General features: G+C 35.7%; 2 protein-coding genes across 2 annotated transcripts in view; one reads left to right on the top strand and one right to left on the bottom strand.

Annotated features, from left to right (window-relative positions):
- Positions 1-2,512, bottom strand: part of LOC149414980 (uncharacterized) — a 44,871-nt gene extending 42,359 nt beyond the window's left edge. Inside the window, exon 1 of the mRNA XM_089642963.1 lies at positions 2,401-2,512. Within this exon, the coding sequence (XP_089499089.1) occupies positions 2,401-2,438 (38 nt within the window). The 5' untranslated portion in view covers positions 2,439-2,512. The remainder of the gene's footprint in view (positions 1-2,400) is intronic.
- A 4,555-nt stretch (positions 2,513-7,067) lies between these two features.
- Positions 7,068-23,525, top strand: LOC149414979 (uncharacterized). The gene is made up of 6 exons (XM_089642961.1): positions 7,068-7,224; positions 8,133-8,285; positions 20,338-20,394; positions 20,584-20,615; positions 20,760-21,480; positions 23,476-23,525. The coding sequence occupies exons 1-6, from the start codon at positions 7,068-7,070 to the stop codon at positions 23,523-23,525; spliced, it is 1,170 nt and encodes a 389-aa protein (XP_089499087.1).
- The last annotated feature ends 324 nt before the right edge of the window (positions 23,526-23,849 follow it).

Below are 23,849 nucleotides of genomic sequence, written 5' to 3'. Positions count from 1 at the left end.
CAACTCTTAAATATCATTAGAATTTTCTAAGCTTTTTAAACTGTGGAATTATAGATATGACTCCTTACTAAGTAGCATACAATAATTAATTAATTATTATTAATAATAATTTAAATTAATAATTTTAAACAAATATATTAAATCGGAAAAATTCTTCGTTTCGATAATTTTAATCAATTTAATGAGCAAAGTAGGAAGCCATTATTTAGACATTATCTATAAATACCAACTCTAAAATATCTTGAGAATTTATTTAGCATTATTTCAATCGTGCGAAAGAACTTCGTAATTTTATGAGCAAACTATGGAATTATACTGATCGTTTTGATATGATGAAAGTCATTAAAATACTCTTAAAATAAAGTCCAACATATGAACAGCTTTATTGGATATGTCTACAACTAGAAACTACTGACATATTAGGTTTGGTTTACTTATTCATAAAAGACCAAAGTTTTGGTTTTTTGTTATTTTTAATTATTTTAACAAATTTAATATAGCATCTATACAATGTGTAATATACTTAAAATTTAGAATGTAAGACCGGTGACCAAGTTAAATACAAACTTTGAATATAAGTCAATCGACATAGATGGCATCAGGGGTTCTATCCCTGAGCATTACCTCAGGGTAACTCTTATAAAGACATATCGATTATCTCTCGAGGGGTGGAGTGAGCTATCAATTGTTGCTACTATCATTCCGAACCATACAAGGGGTTCAGTAAAGACATGGGAGTCATGTTTCCGCGTTATATTATAGCAAAGGGCAACGTTACAACATACAAAGGATTATCATATAGAACACATCTTATACTCATGGGGCACGGAAAATATTACGGGTACAAAATATAATCCTAACTAAGTTCAATCTCTCAATCTACATTTAATTTACAAAATCGGAACTGAATTTATTAAAGCACATGGAAAGGTGATAAAATGGTCAAGCTTACATGGTTCTTAAGTCGGTTCTTAAGCGAAGTTTAGGCGGCCTTTGTCCATGTGCAACGTAAACGTTGAAACATGTGCGTTCGAGTTAGTTTCGCTGAGATGTTCGGCCAGGAGTTTAAACTTTGTCGTTTTGTTAAAAGGCAAGGAGTTTAGTGTAATTTTCAAGACGTAAGTCTGGATATTCCCTTGAATCCGGATTGCTTCTGGGGCGCGGGACCACAACCCGAAGCAGCGTGTTGACATGCTGAGGTCAGGATTCCGAAAGAGGACGAGGCCGGCGAGCGAGGGCTGACGGCTTGGGCGATTAGTTCCGTTTCTTACCGCGCGGAACGCTGATGGCGAGAATTTAGTGACCGGCAGGTGCTGCTACTTGCGGCGATCTAAGAGCAAAGAGCTAGCATGTAGCGTATTCAACTATTATTATTTTATAATTCGATATAAACCGAACAAATGTGTCACCGCTTCTTTTACCAGCTCTTGAAACTTATTAATAGGGTGTTTCTAATTATTTTCAAAATTATCCCCTAGTAAAAAGCCCATAGTCTTATTTATGTAGTCACTTTTATCCATAATAATAACACTGTCAAATAAAACTAAGAAATATATACAAACTTAATTGTTACAAAGGTATATCAAAGAAACATATAAAAATGACATCACAAAGCGATAAAGAGTTAAGAGAACTTTTCTTCGAAAAATGAACAAGGTTTTCGTGTTATATGGGTACGTATATGATGCTTTAATTATTCTTTCTGAAAACATGGATATTAAAGTCGGAACATGAATGATTTTTCTTATGACCGGGTCAAAATCTGACTTCTCATGAACATGAATAACTGCAGTCAGAACATGGATAAGATTAATTTCCAGTATGGGTGCACGCTATATACGTACACACACAATGATAAGTGTGTCTTTAGTGAGAATGAGATGTTACAGTTGTAACATGAATAAGGTTTTTATGTCAAGTATGGGTAAGAACTTGACTACATAAATCTACAATGGGAACATGGATATAGTTTTTTCCAGTATGGTTAAAAACATGTCTTTAAAGTTTGGGCCTACTTTTTAATCCTTTTGAGAACATTAATATTTGCAGTAGAATCAAAAATAAGGTTTTAATTCCGTAAGTGCACTGTTAACGCTGACTTGTATGAGCAGGTTTAATTATAATGGGTACTCATGAATAAGGTTTTTTCCAAATGGAATTTACAAATTTCCCATTACAGAACCTGAATAGCTGCAGTAGGAACAGTAAGTGGGCTGTTAAATGTGATTTGCATGAGCATGAGTAGTTACAGTGTGTGCATGAATAAGGTTTTTCTTCTGGATGCGTCTTCAGGTCCGTTATCATGTCTTAAAAAGATGGCAGATAACGCTCAATATGTACGTATCTATAATAACTAGATAATTATTAAAACGAAATCAGAAAAACGATAATCGTTTTTACCTGCAGTCTCGAGAATACGTCCAGACTTCTCTAAGCATTCCTTTTTAATATCTGGCAGGTCTATGTTTATCTCCGCGTAAGTGATTGCCCCTTCATCCTTTTTTTGGGGTTCTGATTTTGCTTTGATGGGTACAGTCTCCACATTAATGATACCTGGAATAATAACATAATAACTAATTAATATTCTATTTACGGTTGATACATGAATATCCGTTATTCGATAGATTTATTATATCGAAATAGATCTGAGATACAGTAAAGAAGTTATTTTTTATATAAAGAAATAGACGTCAAACATGCAGTTAGAAGATAAAAAATAACTATAATTTCCGTTGCAATTAGAGATAATAATTGATATTTTCTAATGCCCTACAATTTTCTTTTTATAAACAGTGAGATATTTCCACTAAAATACCAAGGGCAATGTATTTTTGAAAATTAGTTTTCCAGACGTACACGCAGCTTGACGGTGCCTGTGGAATCCTAGTAAGGTTATGCATGGAGATAAGCGGGAATGTCCGTAAAAAACAAAGAAATCTACAGAATTTAAAATATCCAGTTGCAGATAAGATATTTCTATCTCTTCCCGGGGAGCAAAATTTTGGGTTTTGAATTGAGAAAATGTTTATTTACTTATAACATGCATCAAAAAGAATTTAAGGAGTGAGATGATTTTGTGTTACAGCTTATAGCTTCAGGAAATAGAGACTGTTTGTGAGCATAATTTCGTTAAACGTTTTCTTAGATTGCCAATTGGAAAAATTTACAAGTACCGCGCTGTATTATAGGCGATAAAAAGGAGAGGCAAAGACAAGTAGGGGTTTGACTTTTTTTTATTTTATTTTATTTATTTATTTATTTTTTTTTTTTTTTTTTTTATTTTTTTTTTATAGTGAATATCTCACAAGAGTCCCAACTGCTCCCGTCTGGAGCCAGTGAGACTATGGCATCCCCAATTGGGGGATGTTGTGAGGCTGAAGGTAAGTGGGGAAGGGAAAGAGGAAGGTGGGGAAGTACCTGGCTATTCAGATCTAGTCACTAAACACGGCTAAAGCCATTTGGAGCAACGTTTCAATTCTGAATGGTGGTCTTACACCAGGGCGATACAGGTAGTATCTTCCACTCTGGAACGAGCCGCAAATATACTATATATTATTTTAATTAATTATATTATTTTAATTAATTAATTGTGAAATAACACAAATTAATCAAATAAAATTTATTTGCGCTCGCCGGGTTCGAACCCGCGACCTTCAGAATGGCAGTCCAATGCGTTACCACTGGACTATGCGCCCATCTGAAACACAGACAGATGGATAATGCCACTTACTGGTTTGCTGAACACTTTCGGCACACGGCAAACATTCCTTTTTCAAATAAGGAAGGTGGATTTCTATATCAGTAAACGCCTGTTTTTCACCTGAGCTTTCTTCCTGCGACCATGGTTCAGTTGTGACGGTAACATTATCTGGGATGGGAAGATCCATGGCTCCACTGTGATAGGGTCCTTTTATGTGATAGTAATTATTCTCAGCTGAAAATAAGTAACGTCTGTATCGAAACTTATCTACATCATAAAAAATATTCATCAGAGAGTTTGAATCGCTTTTTTTGTTGAAAAAACCAATATGATTCTTAAGCAATTCGGATTTCATTAGAGTTTACTAAAAGCTAATCGTGCCACAAACTAAGATTGCTGTTTTTGAAAATGTATATGATGTTCACTCGGGGTAATTAGATGAACTTACTAGTCACTTGGTTTTAATGTGTGACAGCGGCCGTAAATCAACAATGAACAAACTCATTTAATCTCATCTGTCACGTGTTTACACGGTAAGTGTTGGGTAGCTTAGTATGTTATAACGCTGTCAAAACTAATCAATCAAGTGCTTGGCGATATATTCTTACAATAATCAAGCACCAATTTACGAGTATAAGTGTTACTTTGTTAACATAATTAGAACCTACTTACATGCACGTTAAAGCGCGGTTGTCAATTTCAAGGCGTTGAAGAAACGTCACAAGGAATTCGAAGCACTTCAATTTTTAAATCATTGCTTTAAAATTGTGTTCGTGGTTGAAATAAACTCAAGTGGTATAAATTTTATCTTATTGTTATGAAGTTTATATGTTATTACTTTAGAAAGACGGAGCAACTGTTACTGATGAGAGGGAAGCACATAAATAAAACTCTCTCCAGATCGATATCTTCGGGCATTTTGTATGGCCCCATTTTGTCACCCCCTTAACCACAGACGACCACAGATAAAACGATCGTTTGGTCCAGACAGGTAAATATATTGTGGACCATAAAGAAAACTCAAGGCCATTTAAAAAAGTGCAAACAAAGACAATATAACTGCACCCAGCTAACATTCACTGGCCCAAAAAAAATTATATTTTAACAAATAAAAATATTGGAATACAGGAAAAGGAAAATAAAAGAAACCCACAGCTATGCACACATCAAAATACTTTTTATTTTCAAAAAGACAATGGACAGTAATACAAAACAGAGTCAGTACAACCGATGTATTGAGCATTGATTTATTATTGAAGTAGAAGATAATACTAATATATCTAAACAAAACATGAAACAGAACAAGACACAGAAAAATAAAAAGTAACGGTCTCAACTAGGAATCGAACCCAGGATTTCTGTCTTACTGCAACAACTTTATAGGATTTAATTTGACCTTGCACAAAAATACAAGAATACCTATATACACAAAATTTCTTCAACGTGTTGAAAGATATTCATTATATCAAGTAATAAAAAAAGAATTAGAGGCAGGGCTGACCCTGTGCGGGCGCAATTAGAGCAAACCGCTTCGGGCGCTGAATTTCGAAGGGTGAATTTCCAAACTAACGTAAGATTATCATTCATAAAAACCACGCTACGCATACATACAAATCATCAAAATATAATTGATTACAGTGATCGCCTATCTACTACCTAAGGCCTAGGAATCTACTGGTTTTGAAAAGGAGCGCTAAAATTTTACTTGTGCCATGCGCCATTTGGCTCAGGGCCGGCCCTAACTAGACGAACAACAATAGTAACGCCTTTTGACTTTTACATGGTATAATTCAAATCATAATACATAAACCATAATATAAGAAATAAAAATCGTGTACATAATAAAAGCTTTTAAATAAATATAGCTTGTAAAACAACAAAAGATATTTTGAAATTGAAGTTAAGAACATGTAATTAATATTTCTATTTTGGATACTGACAATTCGTGTTGGAATCCATTATCTATAGTGTAAAATAAAGTGACATTCGCGTCTGTCTGATTGTGCGCTTAGTTCTTCTTAACTATGTGATTGATTTCGATATGGTTTTCAGCATCATTTAGAGAATTTATTTATATAAAGAGTAAGGTTTATATAAATACCACATGCATTGACACATATTGATAAAAAGCAGAGAAAAGTCGACATAAAGATTATTTTTGGCCGCTTACATTGCTAACGCTGGCGAGAACTTATTAGAATATCAAAATAATGTACTACGGAATTGTATGCCTTAAAAAGGCCTGCAGAAAAGTCTGTTATCAATATATATTATTGTATTTCATGTTTATATTTAAAAAATAAAATTATTGTACATGTAATTATGAGTTTGTTTTTCAGCTTCCTTCTGATAAAACGTTGTCCTGAGAAAATGAGCTGTAAAGGAAGATACTTTAAAGCTCATTTCTTTTTTAGGACAGGGTTTTGTCAGATGGGACCTTGTGGTCTTGGGTGACATTTTACATATGTTTTAGGCTAATGAATTTGGTTTTCGGTAGGTTCCGAATCAGAATTATACTGTCTATGGTTGAGCCTTTTTTTTAAATATCCTCTATCCTTTGTCGATGGTGTGTTGTGACGTCATCGATGCGTGTTGTCTACAAATTTGCCAGATCTAAGGTTAAAACTTGACCAAACCAAACGTATGGAAAGAGGGCGGAGTTATCAATCTATAGATAGTTGATTTATGGTTTATTTATGTGCTTCCCTCACATCAGTAACAATTGCACCGTCTTTCTAAAGTAATAACATATAAACTTAATAACAATTATGTAAAATTTATACCACTTGAGTTTATTTCAACCACGAACACAATTTTAAAGCAATAATTTAAAAATTGAAGTGCTTCGAATTCCCTGTGACGTTTCTTCAACGCCTTGAAATTGACTACCGCGCTTTGCCGTGCATGTAAGTAGGTTCTACTTATGTTAACAAAGTAACACTTATACTCGTAGATTGGTGCTTGTTTATTGTAAGAATATATCGCCAAGCTCTTGATTGATTAGTTTTGACAGCGTTATAACATACTAAGCTACCCAAGACTTACCGTGTAAACACGTGACAGATGAGATTAAATGAGTTTGTTCATTGTTGATTTACGGCCGCTGTCACACATTAAAACCAAGTGACTAGTAAGTTCATCTAATTACCCCGAGTGAACATCATATACATTTTCAAAAACAGCACACTTATTTTGTGGCTCGATTAGCTTTTAGTAAACTCTAATGAAATGTGAATTGCTTAAGAATCATACTGATTTTTTCAACAACAAATTATTTTATGATGTAGATAAGTTTTGATACAGACGTTACTTATTTTCAGCTGAGACTAATTACTATCACATCAAAGGACCCTATCACAGTAAAGCCATGGATCTTCCCATCCCACATAATGATACCGTCACAACTGAACTATGGTCGCAGGAAGAAGGCTCAGGTGAAAGACAGGCGTTTACTGATATAGAAATCTACCTTCCTCATGTGAAAAAGGAATGTTTGCCGTCTGGCGAAAGTGTTCAGCAAACCAGTAAGTGGCATTATCCATCTGTTTGTGTTTCAGATGGGCGCAGTAACAACCCCTACTTGTGTTTGACTCTCCCTTTTATCGCCTATAATATAGCGCGGTACTTATACATTTTTCCAAGTGGCAATCTAAGAAACCGTTTAACTTATTATGCCAACAAACAGTTTCTAATTCCTGAAGCTATAAGCTGTAACACAAAATCATCTCACTCCTTAAATTCTTTTGGATTATAAGTTAATGCATGTTATAAGTAAATAAACATTTTCTCAATTCAAAACCCAAAATTTTGCGCCCCGGGAAGAGTTAGAAATCTCTTATCTACAACCTCTGTAAAGTCACACAATTCAGAATACTCACAACAAGTTTATTTACCACGAAATTTTTAATCTTTGTGCAACAAACTACGTCAACATTATAAAATGACTTCGCTAAGCTAGTTTAATACAATCAATTATATTTGTAATATTTACTGTCGACGTATATCAGGGAATTCTAAAATTCTGTAGATAACTTTGTTTTTACGGACATTCCCGCGTATCTCCATGCATAACCTTACTAGGATTCTTTCGGCATCGTCAAGCTGCGTGTACGTATGGAAAACTCATTTTCAAAATACATTGCTCTTGGTATTTTAGTAGAAATATCTCACTGTTGATAACAAGAAAATTGTAGGCCATTAGAAAATAACAATTATTATCTCTAATCGCAACGGCAATAATAGTTATTTTTTTTATTTTCTAACTGCATGTTTGAGATCTATTTCTTTATAGAAAAAATAACTTCTTTACTGTATCTCAGATCTATTTCGACATAATAAAGCTATCGGATTACGGATTTCCATACAATGGAATTTTGTATCCGCTTATCAACTGTAAGTAGCCTATAAATTTGTTATTATTTTATTATTCCAGGTAGCATTAATCTGGAGACTGTACCCATCAAAGCAAAATCAGAACCCCGAGAAAAAGATGGAGGGGCAATCACTTACGCGGAAATAAACATAGACCTGCCAGATATAAAAAAGGAATACTTAGAAAAGTCTGGAAGTATTCTCGAGACTGCAGGTAAAAACGAATTTCGTTTTTCTGAATTCGTTTTAAATAATTTATTATAGATACTATCTAGTTATTATAGATACGTACATATTGAGCGTTATCTGTCATCTTTTTAAGACATGATAACGGACCTGAAGACGCATCCAGAAGAAAAACCTTATTTATGTACACACTGTAACTACTCATGCTCATGCAAATCACATTTAATAGCCCACTTACGCACCCATACTGGAGAAAAACCGTATCCATGTTTCCATTGTAACTACTCCTTCTCACGCAAATCAAATTTAACAGTGCCCATTCGTAACCTTACTGGAGATAAATCTTATTCATGTTCCCATTGTAGCTACTTGTACTCACGCAAGTCACATTTAACGGTGTACGTACGCACCCATACTGGAGAAAAACCTTATTCGTGTTCTCATTGTAACTACTTATGCGCACAGAAGTCAGAATTAACAAAGCACGTTCGCACTCATTCATGTTCTCATTGTGATTACTGCTGCTAACACATGTCAGCATTAACAGTTCACTTACGCACTGATTCTGAAATTAAACATTATTCATGTTTCTACTTGCATGTTCCTACTGCAGCTATTCAGGTTCTGTAATGAGAAATTTGTAAATGTTTCATGTTTTTATCAGGGGAATTTGAAAATCACATTTAAAAGTGCACTTACTCATCCATACTGGACTTAAACCTTAATGTTCCTACTGCAGCTATTCAGGTTATGTAATTGAAAATTCGTGAATTCCATTTGGAAAAAACCTTATTCATGAGTTCCCATTATAATTAAACCTGCTCATACAAGTCAGCGTTAACAGTGCACTTACGGGATTAACACCTTATTCATGATCCTACTGCAAATATTAATGTTCTCAAAAGGATTAAAAAGTCGGCGTAAACTAAAAAGGCCCGTTTTTAACCATACTGGAGAAAAACTATATCCCTGTTCCCATTGTAAATTTATATATTTTTTTTTTTATTTTTATATTTACTCCACACAGGAGGCCCTGAAGAAAATAATTTCCCTCAGGGCCTATGTCATCTTGGGGGATGCTGTGTGGAGGGTCTTTTTGAGGAGAGGAAGGAGTGAACATGGGTCTTGAAGAGTCCCATGTTGTAGGAGGGAGGAAACACAGAGGCCGGCAGTTCGTTCCACAGCCGAGCTGTTGAACTTAAGAACGAATCGTAGAAGCGACCCGTTCTCATGTGACAAGTGTCAACTGTGTACAAATGTTGGGCGCGCGTTTGGCGTGTATCCCGACTACGCACCGGTGCCGAAGGGATCAATGACGCTAGTTCCTCAGAGCATCTTCCATTGTTATACCGATAGAACAAGGACAGCATACCTACCTGACGCCTGTGCTCTAAAGATTGCAGTCCGTTTGTTAAGATTGGGGAATCTATCAAACGGACCGCCCGTTTCTGCACAGAGTCAAGGGTTTTTTTCAGGTATTTTGGGGCTCCAGACCAGAGATGGCTGCCAAATTCGACAGTAGGGCGCACTTGCGATTTGTACAGGGTGAGCAGTTGTGTACTATTAAAGTATCTGCGGGCCCTGTACAGTACGCCCAGCTTCTGAGAGGCCAACTTTACTCTGGCTTCGATGGAGCCCCCGTACCTGAGCTGGTCACTTATAGTTACACCAAGCATATCAATGGAAGGCCTGTTCGGAAGATTGCTTCCGTTGAAGGAGACTAGATTATCATTTGGATCCCTTTTAGACGTAATCAGACAGGATTGGGTCTTTGAAACATTAAATTCGACGAGATTATTTTTACCCCAGGAGGAAATACTCTCGAGATAACCGTCCATTCTCTGCTTCAAAGCCCTCCGAGCCGTTGGAGTTTGTGTGCCCTTTGGGGGCTTGTCAAACAAAAAGCTATCATGAACTGTACTGTCATCCGCGTAACAATGAATCGGTGCACATGTCAAAAGGTCATTGATGTGCAACAAAAACAAAGTCGGAGACAGAACCGATCCCTGTGGGACGCCAGCATTTATGGAGTGCGAGGAAGAGGTGAAACCGTCAGCAACCGCCTGAATCGACCTATCCCTTAAAAAGTCAGCAATCCACGTACACAGGGATGCGGGAAGTCCGTAAGAATGCAATTTGTTGACAAGTCCTCGGTGCCAGACCCGGTCAAAGGCCTTGGATATGTCTAGTGCGACCGTTTGGGTCTCACCGTGACGTTCCAGGCAACGCCCCCAAACATGCGTCACATACGCGAGAAGATCACCGCACGAGCGGTTCCGCCGGAATCCGTATTGACGGTCATTGATAATTTTGTTCTTCTCGAGGTATGTAAGCAGTTTGTCGTTGATCACACGTTCCATCACTTTGGACAGAACTGATGTGATCGCTATGGGGCGGTAGTTGGCCGGGTTGGAGCGGTCACCTTTCTTGGGAATAGGGTGAATTACCGCTTTTTTCCAACCAAAGGGCACAGTGCCACACTTCAGGGACATTTTATTTATTTATTTATTTATTTATTTAGACGCCGTAAAAGGCTTTTACAATATACATGAGTTATGTTTACAGTGGTTCACAGGAGCGAAACAGTATTATGTTAAACAGAATAATTACTGAGAAATTATATTGAAAATTAAACAAGAATAACATCTGGTATACATAGGTACAATAGCATTTTTATTTTCAATCCGTACAGTAATTTAGTATTGAGGTTATTGTTACCTTCAATATTGGATTTGGTTGAATTTGCTGAGAACTAAGAGTTAGCTCTATTGAAACAGGGCTGTCAGAAAGACATCTCATAACAATTTTGGGAAAAATTATAGTTTTGATTAAGTATATAAAATTATTAGATAACACTCTTCTGTCTGATATCTGATGTAAGTGCATAGTTTAGGTTCTGTGATAACTTATGGATAGAATGGTATTATGCCTAATAACTTTGATAATTACGACAGAGGTATGTTATTATAGCCTTCTTATAACTATATTCCGTGCAGTTGAACACACCTACTACTTCTGAGAAAGCATTGCCAACTGCATGCAATCTAGGTATAAGCGAGTTTCTAAATGACTCAGTCCTGATATTGTTATTGAAATTAAAAAGAATTTTGGATCGAGTGGTTCTAGTGGGTATATGGAAGGTAATTAGGCTTAATATATCAGGGCTGTCTATAATACCATTGACAATTTTAAAAATAAAAGTCAAATCGGAAATAAGTCTTCTATCTGAGAGTTTAAGTAAGTTTAATTCTTTCATCAAGTGATTGTAATTTATTGATTCTATAGGTAGACCGAGTTTATAGTTAATGTATCTTAGGAATTTATGCTGAATTTTTTCAATAGAGTCGGAGTGGATTTTAAAGTAAGGACACCAAATAGGAGAATTATATTCGATTTGACTTCGAACAAGTGAGGAATATAAGATTTTTAGTGTTGAAATATTTTTAAAGTCTCTGCCATTTCGGAGAATGAAGCCGAGCATTTTTAGTCCTTTGTTGGTGACTGTTTCTACATGTGAAAGAAAGTTAAATTTTGAATCGAAAATAATGCCGAGATCGTTAATTTCACTTACAGAGGCGAGAGAAACATTATTAATTTTGTATTGATAGTTAAGGGGTTGTGTTGTTCTAAAAAATCTTATAATGTGGCATTTACTAATATTGAGATAAAGTTTGTTAGTTTTGCACCAATCTTGAAGTTTATTTAAATTTAATTGAATTTGAATACAGTCATTTATTGTTTTTATAATTTTAAATAGTTTAAGGTCATCGGCAAAAAGTAGCACTTCAACATTTTTATCAAATACAGTAACAATATCGTTTATGAAAAGGAGAAACAGTATTGGGCCTAAATGTGACCCTTGGGGTACACCGCTAGTAGCTATGAATTTGTGTGAAAGGTTAGAATTATTTTTTACTTGTAGATTTCTATTTGTTAAGTAGCTTTTTATCCATTCCAATAGTTTACCCTCAATTCCGATTTGACTAAGTTTATTAAGAAGAATTTTATGGTTAACTTTGTCAAACGCTTTTACAAAGTCTGTATATATTGAGTCGACTTGGGTTTTGTTTTCGAGTGAACATGCTATAAAATTTTCATATAAGGAGAGATTTGTTAGTGTGGATCTGCCTGGCATAAATCCATGTTGATTAGTTACAATGATGTTGTTAATATGTATGGAGATTTTATCGAGGATAAGTTTTTCAAACAGTTTGGGGATAGTTGAGAGCATGCAGATGGGTCGGTAATTAGTGACATCATGAATATCGCCTTTTTTAAATACAGGTGTTAGATAGCAATTTTTCCATAGGTCGGGGAAGCATCCAGAATTTAATGATTGGTTAAATATATGACATAGTGGATTGGCTATTATTGATGCACAGTTAATTAGAAAGGCAGGACTAATTTTGTCAGGACCCGCTTTTTTCTTTAAGTCGAGTGTTTTTATTTTGCGTATAACATCAGGAACATTTATATGTAAAGCGGGAATGTGGACCGATTCCTTTGGATGAAAGGGTGGAAGTTGAACATTTGGGATATCATTATCGTAAACATTTTTGAAGAAGTCGGCAAACAAATTAACGATGTCATTAGTATCACTACTACTTTTCCCTTCGAAATACATGTATGTTGGTAGGCTAGGTTTGTTTTTTCTTAGTGAGTTTACATGTGTAAAAAAGTTTTTGGTATTTGAAGGAATAGACTTTTCTGTGTTGAGTATGTATGTTTGATATAATTTTTTGGAGAGCTTTTTACAGTCAGTTCTATATTTATGAAATATTTTGTAGTCTGAGATAGAGTTGCTCTCTTTGAAATTTTTGTGCCAGATTTTTTTGTTAATTATTAAGTGTTTTAAGTCATTATTAAACCATTTGGGGAACTTTGATGGTTTGAATTGAATTAAGGGAACATATTTTTCAATAGCCGTGTTGATGATGGAGTAAAAAGATTCAAGATTTTGGTTAACATTTGTGTTTTTGTCTAAAAAGGACCAGTCTGTACTTTCTAAGTATTTTGTTATGAGTGGATAATCTGCCCTTGCAAAATTGTATGAATATTTAGGAACACTATTAGAGTAAATGTTTAGGAAGTTGTTAGTAATGGTGATGTTTAAGGGAGGATGGTGGGAATCTTCGGGAAGAAGGTCTATGGATTTACATAATTTTACTGAAGGATCGCTACTAAATGCAAGATCTAGTAAATGGTGATTAGAGTTGTATACGTTATTAATTTGTTTAAGACCTAGGAAATTTGACATATTTATAATTTCACGAGCATTAGCAGATGTATTAAAATGAGTTGTTGAGTTATCGCTATGGGTAATCCAGTCTGTATTGGGAGTATTGTAGTCGCCGATTAGCAGCATTCTAGCTTCCGGATATTTGAGCTTGAGGGCCTCTACATCTTCAATGTGGTTTACGTAAATTTGTGTTATTGATCCGGGAGGAATATAAACACATCCAAGAATGATTTTTCCTAGGTTCGTCTTGAGTAGTAGGAAAATTTGTTCTATATTTTTGTGTTTGCATTTTAGCCTGGATGAAGTTATAGATTTGGTGACTGATATTAATACACCTCCTCCTCTTGATTTGGTGCTGGTGGCGGTACTTCTATCTAAGCGGTAGGTGTTGTGTGAAATGAAGCCTAGTTCTTCTGTGTTAAAGGACGGATCCAACCAAGTTTCAGTCAGGAAATATATATGAAAGGGATGGATTGGAATCGATGATCTTAGCTCATTAAGTTTTGTGCGGCAGCCTCTGATATTCTGATAGTAAGCCATGATAGGTTTTAGTTTTTTGAGTTACTATTTACAATAACAGGTTTATTATTTTTGTATTTTATTGTGAGTCCAATCTCACCATCTTTGGTTCTTTGTTCTAGTGTTAAACGTAGCTTGGTGAGATAGTTTCTTTGAGCTGGGGTTTGGTCTGAATAAATTTTAATACCGGGGTATTCGGTTATGTTGTTCTTTTTCTTCAGTATGTCTATGGCTTGGATGGAACTGTCAAGGATGACTTTAAGAGGTCGAGGTTTGTCAGGTTTTGTGATTCCCAGACGAAAAGTTGTTATGTTGGCTCGGGTGATGGATGATTTAAGAGTTGTTAGTGTGGTTAAGATTCTCGTTGTATCATCAGTATTTTTTTCTATATGGGAACTGGCTGAGCTTTCAGGGAAGTTAAAAATAATTATGTTTTTTGACCGTTTTTTCCTCTCTTCGAGCTCATCGGCAGCTTCACACATTGATACAGTTGATGAGTTTGTGGATTCTTGTGATGAGTTTGAATCTATCAATTTTGAAGAGACCATGTGCTCGTACGACTTGACCTGTCCCTCGAGAATTCCAACTTTTACACCTACATCCAACATAGTGCCAGAGAGGTTGGACAGTTTATTGAGTAGTTTGGTCATCTGATCTTTAGTTAGTTTTAAAGCGGGATCCGTTATGTTACTGTATAGAGCACTAATTTCTTCTTTCGCTTTATTGATATAAGAAAGAGCATCTGTGGCACTCATCTTGCAAGTTGGAATTTATAAAATTATTTTAATTTTATTTTATATAATATAGCGGTGACAACCCTGCACTTGAGTTGTCTGTGACAAGTTAGATGGGCAATTCACTTGCACACTACGATACTCTGAATGTGTATGTCAGTAGTACTTCCTTCTGTATGGCGTTTGTTTGTGTGTGTCTAATGCGCTCTGGTGACAGTTGAGATTTGAGATATTAAGTTATAAATAAAGAGTTACCAGTTAGTCAGCTGCAACTATTATTTCACTGTTTAAGTTTAGATTTTAGTTGAGTTTTTGTAATAAAAATCACTACATAGAGTCCTTAGATTAATGTTTACTGTTAAATTTTGTGGAGCAAAAAAAGTATGTGTTCACTGTGACACTTGGTATTGTATTGTTATTATATTACTTGGTATTATATTTTGAAGAGCTTTGTCAAAACTGGAACTATTTCCGCAGCACACCTCTGCAATACCAGGGCAGGTATTCCATCAGGTCCACTAGCTTTGTTAACATCGAGCCCCCGTATGACGTGGAGTACATCCCGATGCCGGATCCTCAGCTTTTTCATATAGAAGCCGCAGTGAGGAACCGACGGCGTATATATTATATTATATAGTCAAGTTCTTACCCATACTTGACTTAAAAACCTTATTCATGTTCCAACTGTTAACTCTCCTGCTCACTAACGTCACACTTATCATTGTGTATGTGTACGTATATAGCGTGCACCAATAATGGAAATTAATCTTATCCATGTTCTGACTGCAGTTATTCATGTTCACGAGGAGTTAGATTTGACCCGCTCATGAGAAAAATCATTCATGTTCCGACTTTAATATAAATGTTTTCAGAAAGAATAATTAAAGAATCATATACGTACCCATATAACATGAAAACCTTATTCATTTTTCGAAGAAAGGTTCTCTTAACTGTTTATCGCTTTGTGATGTCATTATTTTATGTTTCTTTGATTTACCTTTGTAACAATTATCTTTGGTTATATGTTTGAGTTTTATTTGACAGTGTTATTATTATGGATAAAAGTGACTACATAAATAAGACTATGGTCTTTTTACAAGGGGATAATTTTGAAAATAATCAGAAACACCCTATTCATAAGTTTCAAGAGATGGTAAAAGAAGCGGTGACACATTTGTTCGGTTCATATCGTATTAAATAATAATAATAGTTAAATACGCTACTCTTCGCTCTTCGATCGCCGCAAGTAGCAGCACCTGCCGGTCACTAAATTTTCGCCATCAGCGTTCCGCGCGGTAAGAAACAGAACTAATCGCCCAAGCCATCAGCCCTCGCTCGCCGGCCTCGTCCTCTTTCGGAATCCTGACCTCAGCATGTCAACACGCTGCTTCGGGTTGTGGTCCCGCGCCCCAGAAGCAATCCAGATTCAAGGGAATATCCAAACTTACGTTTTTAAAATTACACTAAAATCCTTGCCTTTTAACAAAACGACAAAGTTTAAACTCCTGGCCGAACTTCTCAGCGAAACTAACTCGCACGCACATGTGTCGTCGCTTACGTTTCACGTGGACAAAGGCCGCCTTAACTTCGCTCACCGACTTAAAAACCATGTAAACTAGACCATCTTATCCCCTTTCCATGTGCCTTAATAAATTCAGTTCCGATTTTGCAACTTAAATTTAGATTGAGAAATTGAACAAAGTTAGGATTATATTTTGTATCCGTAATATTTTCCGTGCCCCATGAGTATAAGATGTGTTCTATATGATAATCCTTTGTTTGTTGTAACGTTGCCCTTTGCTATAATATAACACTGAAACCTGACTCCCATGTCTTTACTGAACCCCATGTATGGTTCGGAATGATAGTAGCAACAAATGATAGCTGACTCCACCCCTCGAGAGATAATCGATGTGTCTTTATAAGAGCCACCCTGAGGTAATGCTCAGGGATAGAGCCTCTGATGCCATAATTTTTTTTGATTTGCCAGATATTAAAATGGAATGCTCAGAGCACTCTGAAAGTGTTACCGAGACTGCAGGTAAAATGGAATGATGAAATGTCTGAAAGTCTGAAGAATGAATGAATTTATAAAGAAATGTTATGTTTTTTGTAAAAATATTTAATGTTTAAAAATGAAATATTATCTTGTTTATATTCAAATATTGAATATAAACAAGATAATATTATAATATAAACTTACCCAATAAATAGTTTAAATAATCTTTAAACAAACGGCAAAGAACCAACCTTTATACTTACAATAAATTAACGTGAATTTATTTTACTTTCCATTTTTAATATTTGAATTATAATGTCCCTTCTTTTTCACGGTATTTCATGTTTAAGCTAATTCAATGTACCTTTGATATTTATTTATTTATTTAACGCCCAGAGGGCTTTTACATGGTTGGTAGTATACATAATTTTAATTTGACAGATACTTTAAAAGTTACAAAAAAAATTACATTTAATAAAAGCTATGAAACAAGTCATGCAAACACAAGAGACAAAAACAGAAAATTACAGCTATTTGTAGGTTTACATGATGTGTTTAGGAGTAGGTATTGTTGAAATAAATGTTTTAAATGATCCACAAAACTTGCCAAGTTGGTATTGAATATACCAACATCACCCAAGTAATGATTTCCCATGGTGTGAAGTCGTTGTATCGGAGAGTGGGCAATGTAGTTACGCTTATGTGTGCTGCTGTAGAATATTGTATTTTGTCGTGTTGTTACTGTGGATGTATGTATGTTTATAAGTTGCAGGAGTTCACAACAGTCGAATTTAGAGTTAAGTATTTTGAATAAGAACGTTAAATCGTTTATTTTACGCCATCTTCTAATGTATGTATTTTTAGAGTATTTAATAAGAAATTGTATTTTAAGTCTTCGACAGGGATATTTAATTTAAAATTTATAAAACGTAGAATTTTTTTTGTATTCGCTCAATGTTGTTAATGTGAATTTTGTAAGATGGAGACCAAACTACTGAGTTATATTCAATTAGACTTCTTACTAGAGATACGTCTAATAGTTTAAAGGCTTGTAAAGAATTAAAGTTTTTAGTTGTTCTTAATACGAAGCCTAGTGTTGTCATACTTTTGTTCACAATTTGATGGACATGATTGGTGAAACTTAGTTTATGGTCCAAAATAATTCCAAGATCTCTTATTTCCGTTACTCTTTCTAAAGCTATGTTATTGATGAAATATTCGAATAAAACAGAATTTTTGTTTCTGAAGAAAGTCAAGGTTTTGCACTTTACTACATTTGAAAATAAATTATTTTGAACGCACCAATCTCTAAACTTACTAATATTTGACTGTAGTATATGGCAATGATTTATATCAGTTATTTTCTTTTATAGTTTGATGTCAGCTGCAAAGAGCAATACCTCGACATCGTTGAAGCAATTGGTTATATCATTGATGAAAATGAGGAACAAATCCGGGCCAAGGTGACTACCTTGCGGTAGGCCACTGGTAGCCCGGAAAGCTTTCGACATCCAAGATTTTATTTTAACGAACAGTTTACGATTTGACAAATAGCTACTAAACCATTTTAGCATGTTAACCCTTATTCCTAGAGCAAATAGTTTTTGGATTAGTAGTTTATGGGATACTTTGTCGAATGCCTTCGAAAAGTCTGTATATATACAGTCGACTTGTTTATTTTCTGCAAATGATTGTAAAATGAAGTTTTGAAATACCATTAAGTGAGTTTCGGTGGATCTTCCTTTGATAAAACCGTGCTGTTTTTGATTAATTAATTTTATTAATTTGGGATAGATTTCATCAAGGACCAATGATTCAAAAAGCTTTGGCAGTACTGACTGTATACAAATGGGGCAATAATTAGCTATGTCAGTATCGTCTCCTTTTTTGTAGATCGGTGTAATGAAGCTAAATTTCCAGCGGCTGGAAAATGTCCAAGGGACAAGAGACGGTTAAATAGTAATGTGAGTGGTTTAGATAATGTATTAGAGCATTTTTTGTGGAATATTGGTGGAATGTTGTCTGGGCCAGCGGATTTGTCAGTGTCTAAGGAAAGTAATTTTTGTTCGCAATACTTTTGTGTGATTTGGCAGTTTGTTAAGTTTGTGGTCATATTAAATTTGTTTTTTATCATCTGGAGTGTCTTCATCATATACATTTTTGAAGAAGTCCGAAAAAAGGTTTACAATGTCCTGTGTATTGTTTGCACTGATTCCATTCATTTGCATTATGGGCGGGTAGTCTGTGTTTTCATTGTTCATTTTTTTAAGAAAATTCCAAAGGTTTTTGGATTTAAAGACAGTGTCCTCGACAGAGGTTATGTACATTTTTTAACATTGTTTGGAAAGATCTTTACATTTTTTCCTAGTTTCGCTAAAGATTATATAATCATTTATGGATTTACTTTGTTTGAATTTTTTGTGTTGACTCTTTTTTTGCTGAAGAGAGGCTGTAAGCTCTGATGAAAACCAAACCGGGTAGGCATAGCTTCTCGTTGTGTAAAAAGGTACATAGGATTCAATAGCATTAGAAAAATATAAATAAATTTTATCTAACGATTCATCAACGCTTTCATCGGATAAAAAAGACCAGTCTGTATTTGAGAGATGGCAGTTAATTGAGTCGAAGTTGGCTCGTTTAAAGTTAAGGACGCTTTGTGAAGGTTTCCTTTCATTATCACATGTCATATTGAATTTAATGTATAGGGGAGGATAATGATTATCTATAGGTAGAAGTGGATCATTTGAGAGTTCAACAGACATTTTAGGATAGTTTGATAAAGCTAAGTCTAATGAGCGATTGTTACTGTTATATATAAAATTATGTTGATGAAAGTTTAGAAAGTTTACAATGTCCAAAATTTCACGTGCACGATCGTTTTCACTTTCGTTTATGATGAGACCACAGTTATTTGCTTTCCATATTAAGTTTGGTAAGTTATAATCCCCAAGAATAACAATTTTCAAGTGAGGATATTTTGATGAAATTGTTTCGATGGCTTCACAGTGGTTTTTATATGACTGAGGGACAGAAAGTGGTGGTAGATAGGCCGTTCAAAATATAATTTTCTCGAGAGGAGTCTTTATTTGCACAAAAAGATGTTCGATGTTATTGTGTTTCGTGGTTAATTTTCTTGCTGACAACTTCTGTTTTATTGCAATTATAACTCCAAATATTAGACATATGATATGATATTTTCATTTGCGAACTTACCAAAAACAAGAAGTCCATAAAAGAATATTTCTCTGATGGTTTGTGAAGAATGTTTATGTCTCTATTGTTTATATCTCCATTATGATTTGATTTCTATATACATCCTTTCTCCATAGCTATAAATGTATTGTTTTGTAAATTTTTCGTTTTATATTATCTTTTGTTTTGCATAATTTTTTAAATTCATATTCCTTTCTCACAAATTTAATTTACTTATTCCATATAATGCTATCTCAGTAGAGGTAAAGTCACAATGAGGAAATCCATAATTGGTTATATTTTACTATTTAATCCTTATGTACAAACTGATTAGATTTAAACTGTCGATATCCCGAATATAAATAAATATTAACATTTTGTTGATGTTCTGTTTCAGATAGCATTAATGGGGAGACTGTACCCATGGAAAAACCAGGACCCCGTGAAGAAGATGGTGGGGAAATCCCTTATACGGAAATAGACATAGACCTGCCAGATATTAAAAAGGAATGCTCAGAGCAATTTGAAAGTATTACAGAGACTGCAGGTAAAATGGATTTTTTTTCGTCTGAATCAGTTTTAATAATCTTATCGTTTCATAATAAATACTGACTTATTGAGCTTTATCTTTCATCTTTTCCAGATGTGATAGTGGTCCCGAAGACACATGCCGAAGTAAAACGTCTTTCATGTCTCCATTGTAACTACTCCAGCTCACACAAATCACATTTAACAGTGCATTTACGCACCCATACTGGCGAAAAACCTTATTCATGTGCCCATTGTAACTACTCTTGCTCACAAAAATCTTTTTTAAAGAAGCACTCATTCACTCATACTGGCGAAAAACCTTATTCATGTCCCCATTGTAACCAATCCTATGTAAGCAAATCGCATTTAACGGTTCACTTACGCATCCATACTGGCGAAAAACCTTATTCATGTTCCCATTGTAACTACTCTTGCTCACGCAAGTCAGATTTAACGGTACACTTACGCAGCCATACTGGCGAAAAACCTTATTCATGTCCCCATTGTAACTACTCTTGCTCACGCAAGTCACATTTAACTGAACACATACGAACCCATACCGGCGAAAAACCTTATTCATGTCCCCATTGTAACTACTCCTGTTCACTGAAGTCACATTTAACTGAACACATACGAACCCATACTGGGGAAAAACCTTATTCATGTCCCCATTGTAACTACTCCTGCTCACTGAAGTCAGGTTTAACGTTGCACATACGCACCCACACTGGTGAAAAACCTTATTCATGTTCCCATTGTAACTACTCCTGCTCTCGAAAATCTCTTTTAAACAGGCACTTATTCACTCATACTGGGGAAAAACCTTATTCATGTCATCATTGTAACTACTCTTGCTCACGGAAGTCAGATTTGACGGTACACTTACGCACCCATACTGGAGAAAAACCATATTCATGTTCCTACTGCAGCTATTCATGTAATCGAAGGGGAGATTTAAAACATCACATACGAACCCATACTGGCGAAAAACCTTATTCATGTCCCCATTGTAACTACTCCTGCTCACTGAAGTCACATTTAACTGAACACATACGAACCCATACTGGCGAAAAACCTTATTCATGTCTCCATTGTAACTACACTTGCTCACGGAAGTCAGATTTAACGGTGCACTTACTCACCCATACTGGAGAAAAACCTTATTCATGTTCCTACTGCAGCTATTCAAGTACTCGAATGGGACATTTAAAATATCACATTCTTACCCATACTGGAGAAAAACCTTATTCATGTCACCATTGTAACTATTCCTCTTCACGAAAATATCTTTTAAACATGCACTTATTCACTCATACTGGGGAAAAACCATATTCATGTGCCCATTGTAACTACTCTTGCTCACAGAAGTCACATTTATCGGTACACTTACGCACACATACTGGCGAAAAACCTTATTCCTGTCTCCATTGTAACTTCTCTTGCTCACGGAAGTCAGATTTAACGGTACACTTACGCACCCATACTGGAGAAAAACCCTATTCATGTTCCTACTGCAGCTATTCATCTACTCATATGGGACATTTAAAACGTCACATTCTTACCCATACTGGAGAAAAAGCTTATTCATGTCACCATTGTAACCACTCCTGTTCACGGAAGTCAAATTTAGCGGTACACTTACGCACACATTCTAGACTAATTTAATTTTTTTTAAATTTCATAATAAATAATGTATGTTTTATAATTTAGCACCTCTGTAAGTATTAAAGTTCCTACTTACTAATCTTAATTTTGTTTTGATTAGCCACATTAGCGAAAATAAAAAACGTGCGTTTTTATATACTCGGCTCTATTATGGCTCGTAGTCTACCGCTGAGAATATTCTTGCCTTTGTCAATTTATGCGAAAAATCGTGGAGCTGTGCAAAAGGGTATTTGCCCGGGATCGTAGTCGCGTTCCAACGCATGTAATCCCCAAAAGGGCGCCATTCTTCGTTGTGTTTCTTAACCATGTGCAATGGGCTCACCCAACTACTCTTTGACGGCCGACACATTCCATGCTCCATAAGGTATTTAAATTGTTTTTTAGCCGCTTCCAAAAGATCCGGTGCCAGCTTGTGGGCTCGATCTGTTACAGGTGGTCCCCTTGTTTCAATCACATGTGTAACATTATGTTTTGTCATCTGGAGTCTTCATGTCGGGTCGTGTCAATGCAGGGTATTTATTTTAAAATGTCTCGGTATTTCTGATTAGCAGATAACGTCGAGATGCCGGATGAGGGTCCTTGAGAATTCATTCCTCCAATCTGTAGTGGACTGGTCCGTTAATGTTGCGTTCTTACGGTTGACGCTAAGGTTAAAGTGATGTAGAAAGTCTGCTCCTAAGATTGGTCATGATACGTCGGCGACGATAAATTTCCACTTCATTTCACGCTGAAGTCCAAATTGAAGTTCAATAGTTCTGGTCCCGTATGTTTTTATGGTATTACCATTAACACTGTATAGCGTGGTGGGGCATATTTCCGTGGTGACTGTATTTTTAGTGATCCTGCTTGACCTTGGGAGTACGGAAACCTCAGCACCGTTGTCAATCAAAAAATTTTGTTGCCTTATGAGTTCATGGATGAAGAGAGGACATGTATGTTGAGGACAATCGCACGTCCCTACTGCGGTTTTCCGATGTCTTTTCCCGACTTGTTGCTATTAAAAGTATATGGTTTAGTGCAATAGTACGATTTTTCACAGAATTTTACATGATATTTGCAGTAGCCATTTGAGGTATTGTTGTTGTATATTTGCCTACCGCGTGACCTGGAACGAGGTCGTCGCCCCGAATTCCGGTACGATGTCGATGGATGACGCCATTTTCTTCGAGTAGTTTTGAGTTGTTTGACTTCGAGAGTGAGTGACGCAATTTGCTCTTGCAAACTCTGGTGTACAGCACATACGTTTAAATCTACGTTCGGAATATTTTCATTACGCTGTTTCTCGTCTACTGCTCCACATTGTGTTTTTGGTATCCTTCCAAAATTTTATCTGCTGCAGACGCAAGTTGTAACAGGTTGTCATCGGGTAGTGCGGCCAATGTGGCCTAGACCTGTTGAGGTTGCCTTTGCAGCCGAAATGTGAGCAGCGAGTTCATGCATGAGTCGGAGTAGTCCAGATATTTTCCTATCATCGAGCTGTAGTCCGGTTAGAAGACGAGTGAGTCGTTTTTCTCCAGAATCTTGTAATCTCTCGATGAGTGCTGATTTGAGAACCGTAAATGGTCTTCAGGAGATATGGGAGATTGATACGAGTGACTGCACGGTTGATGTTTTGATTTATTCGTGAGGACGATTTTTACAATTACGTAGAGCTCGGAAACGGTGGCAGTAAGATAGTAAGACTGGCAGTTTCGAACGCTAAAACCGGTATGA

Source organism: Hesperophylax consimilis, chromosome 19, assembly GCF_061612785.1.
Source record: "Hesperophylax consimilis isolate HC1 chromosome 19, BYU_Hcon_1.0, whole genome shotgun sequence".
In the NCBI taxonomy this organism is placed as follows: Eukaryota; Metazoa; Arthropoda; class Insecta; order Trichoptera; family Limnephilidae; genus Hesperophylax; species Hesperophylax consimilis.
The sequence above is the reverse complement of the archived record's forward strand: the minus strand, read 5'-3'. Positions and strand labels throughout refer to the sequence as shown.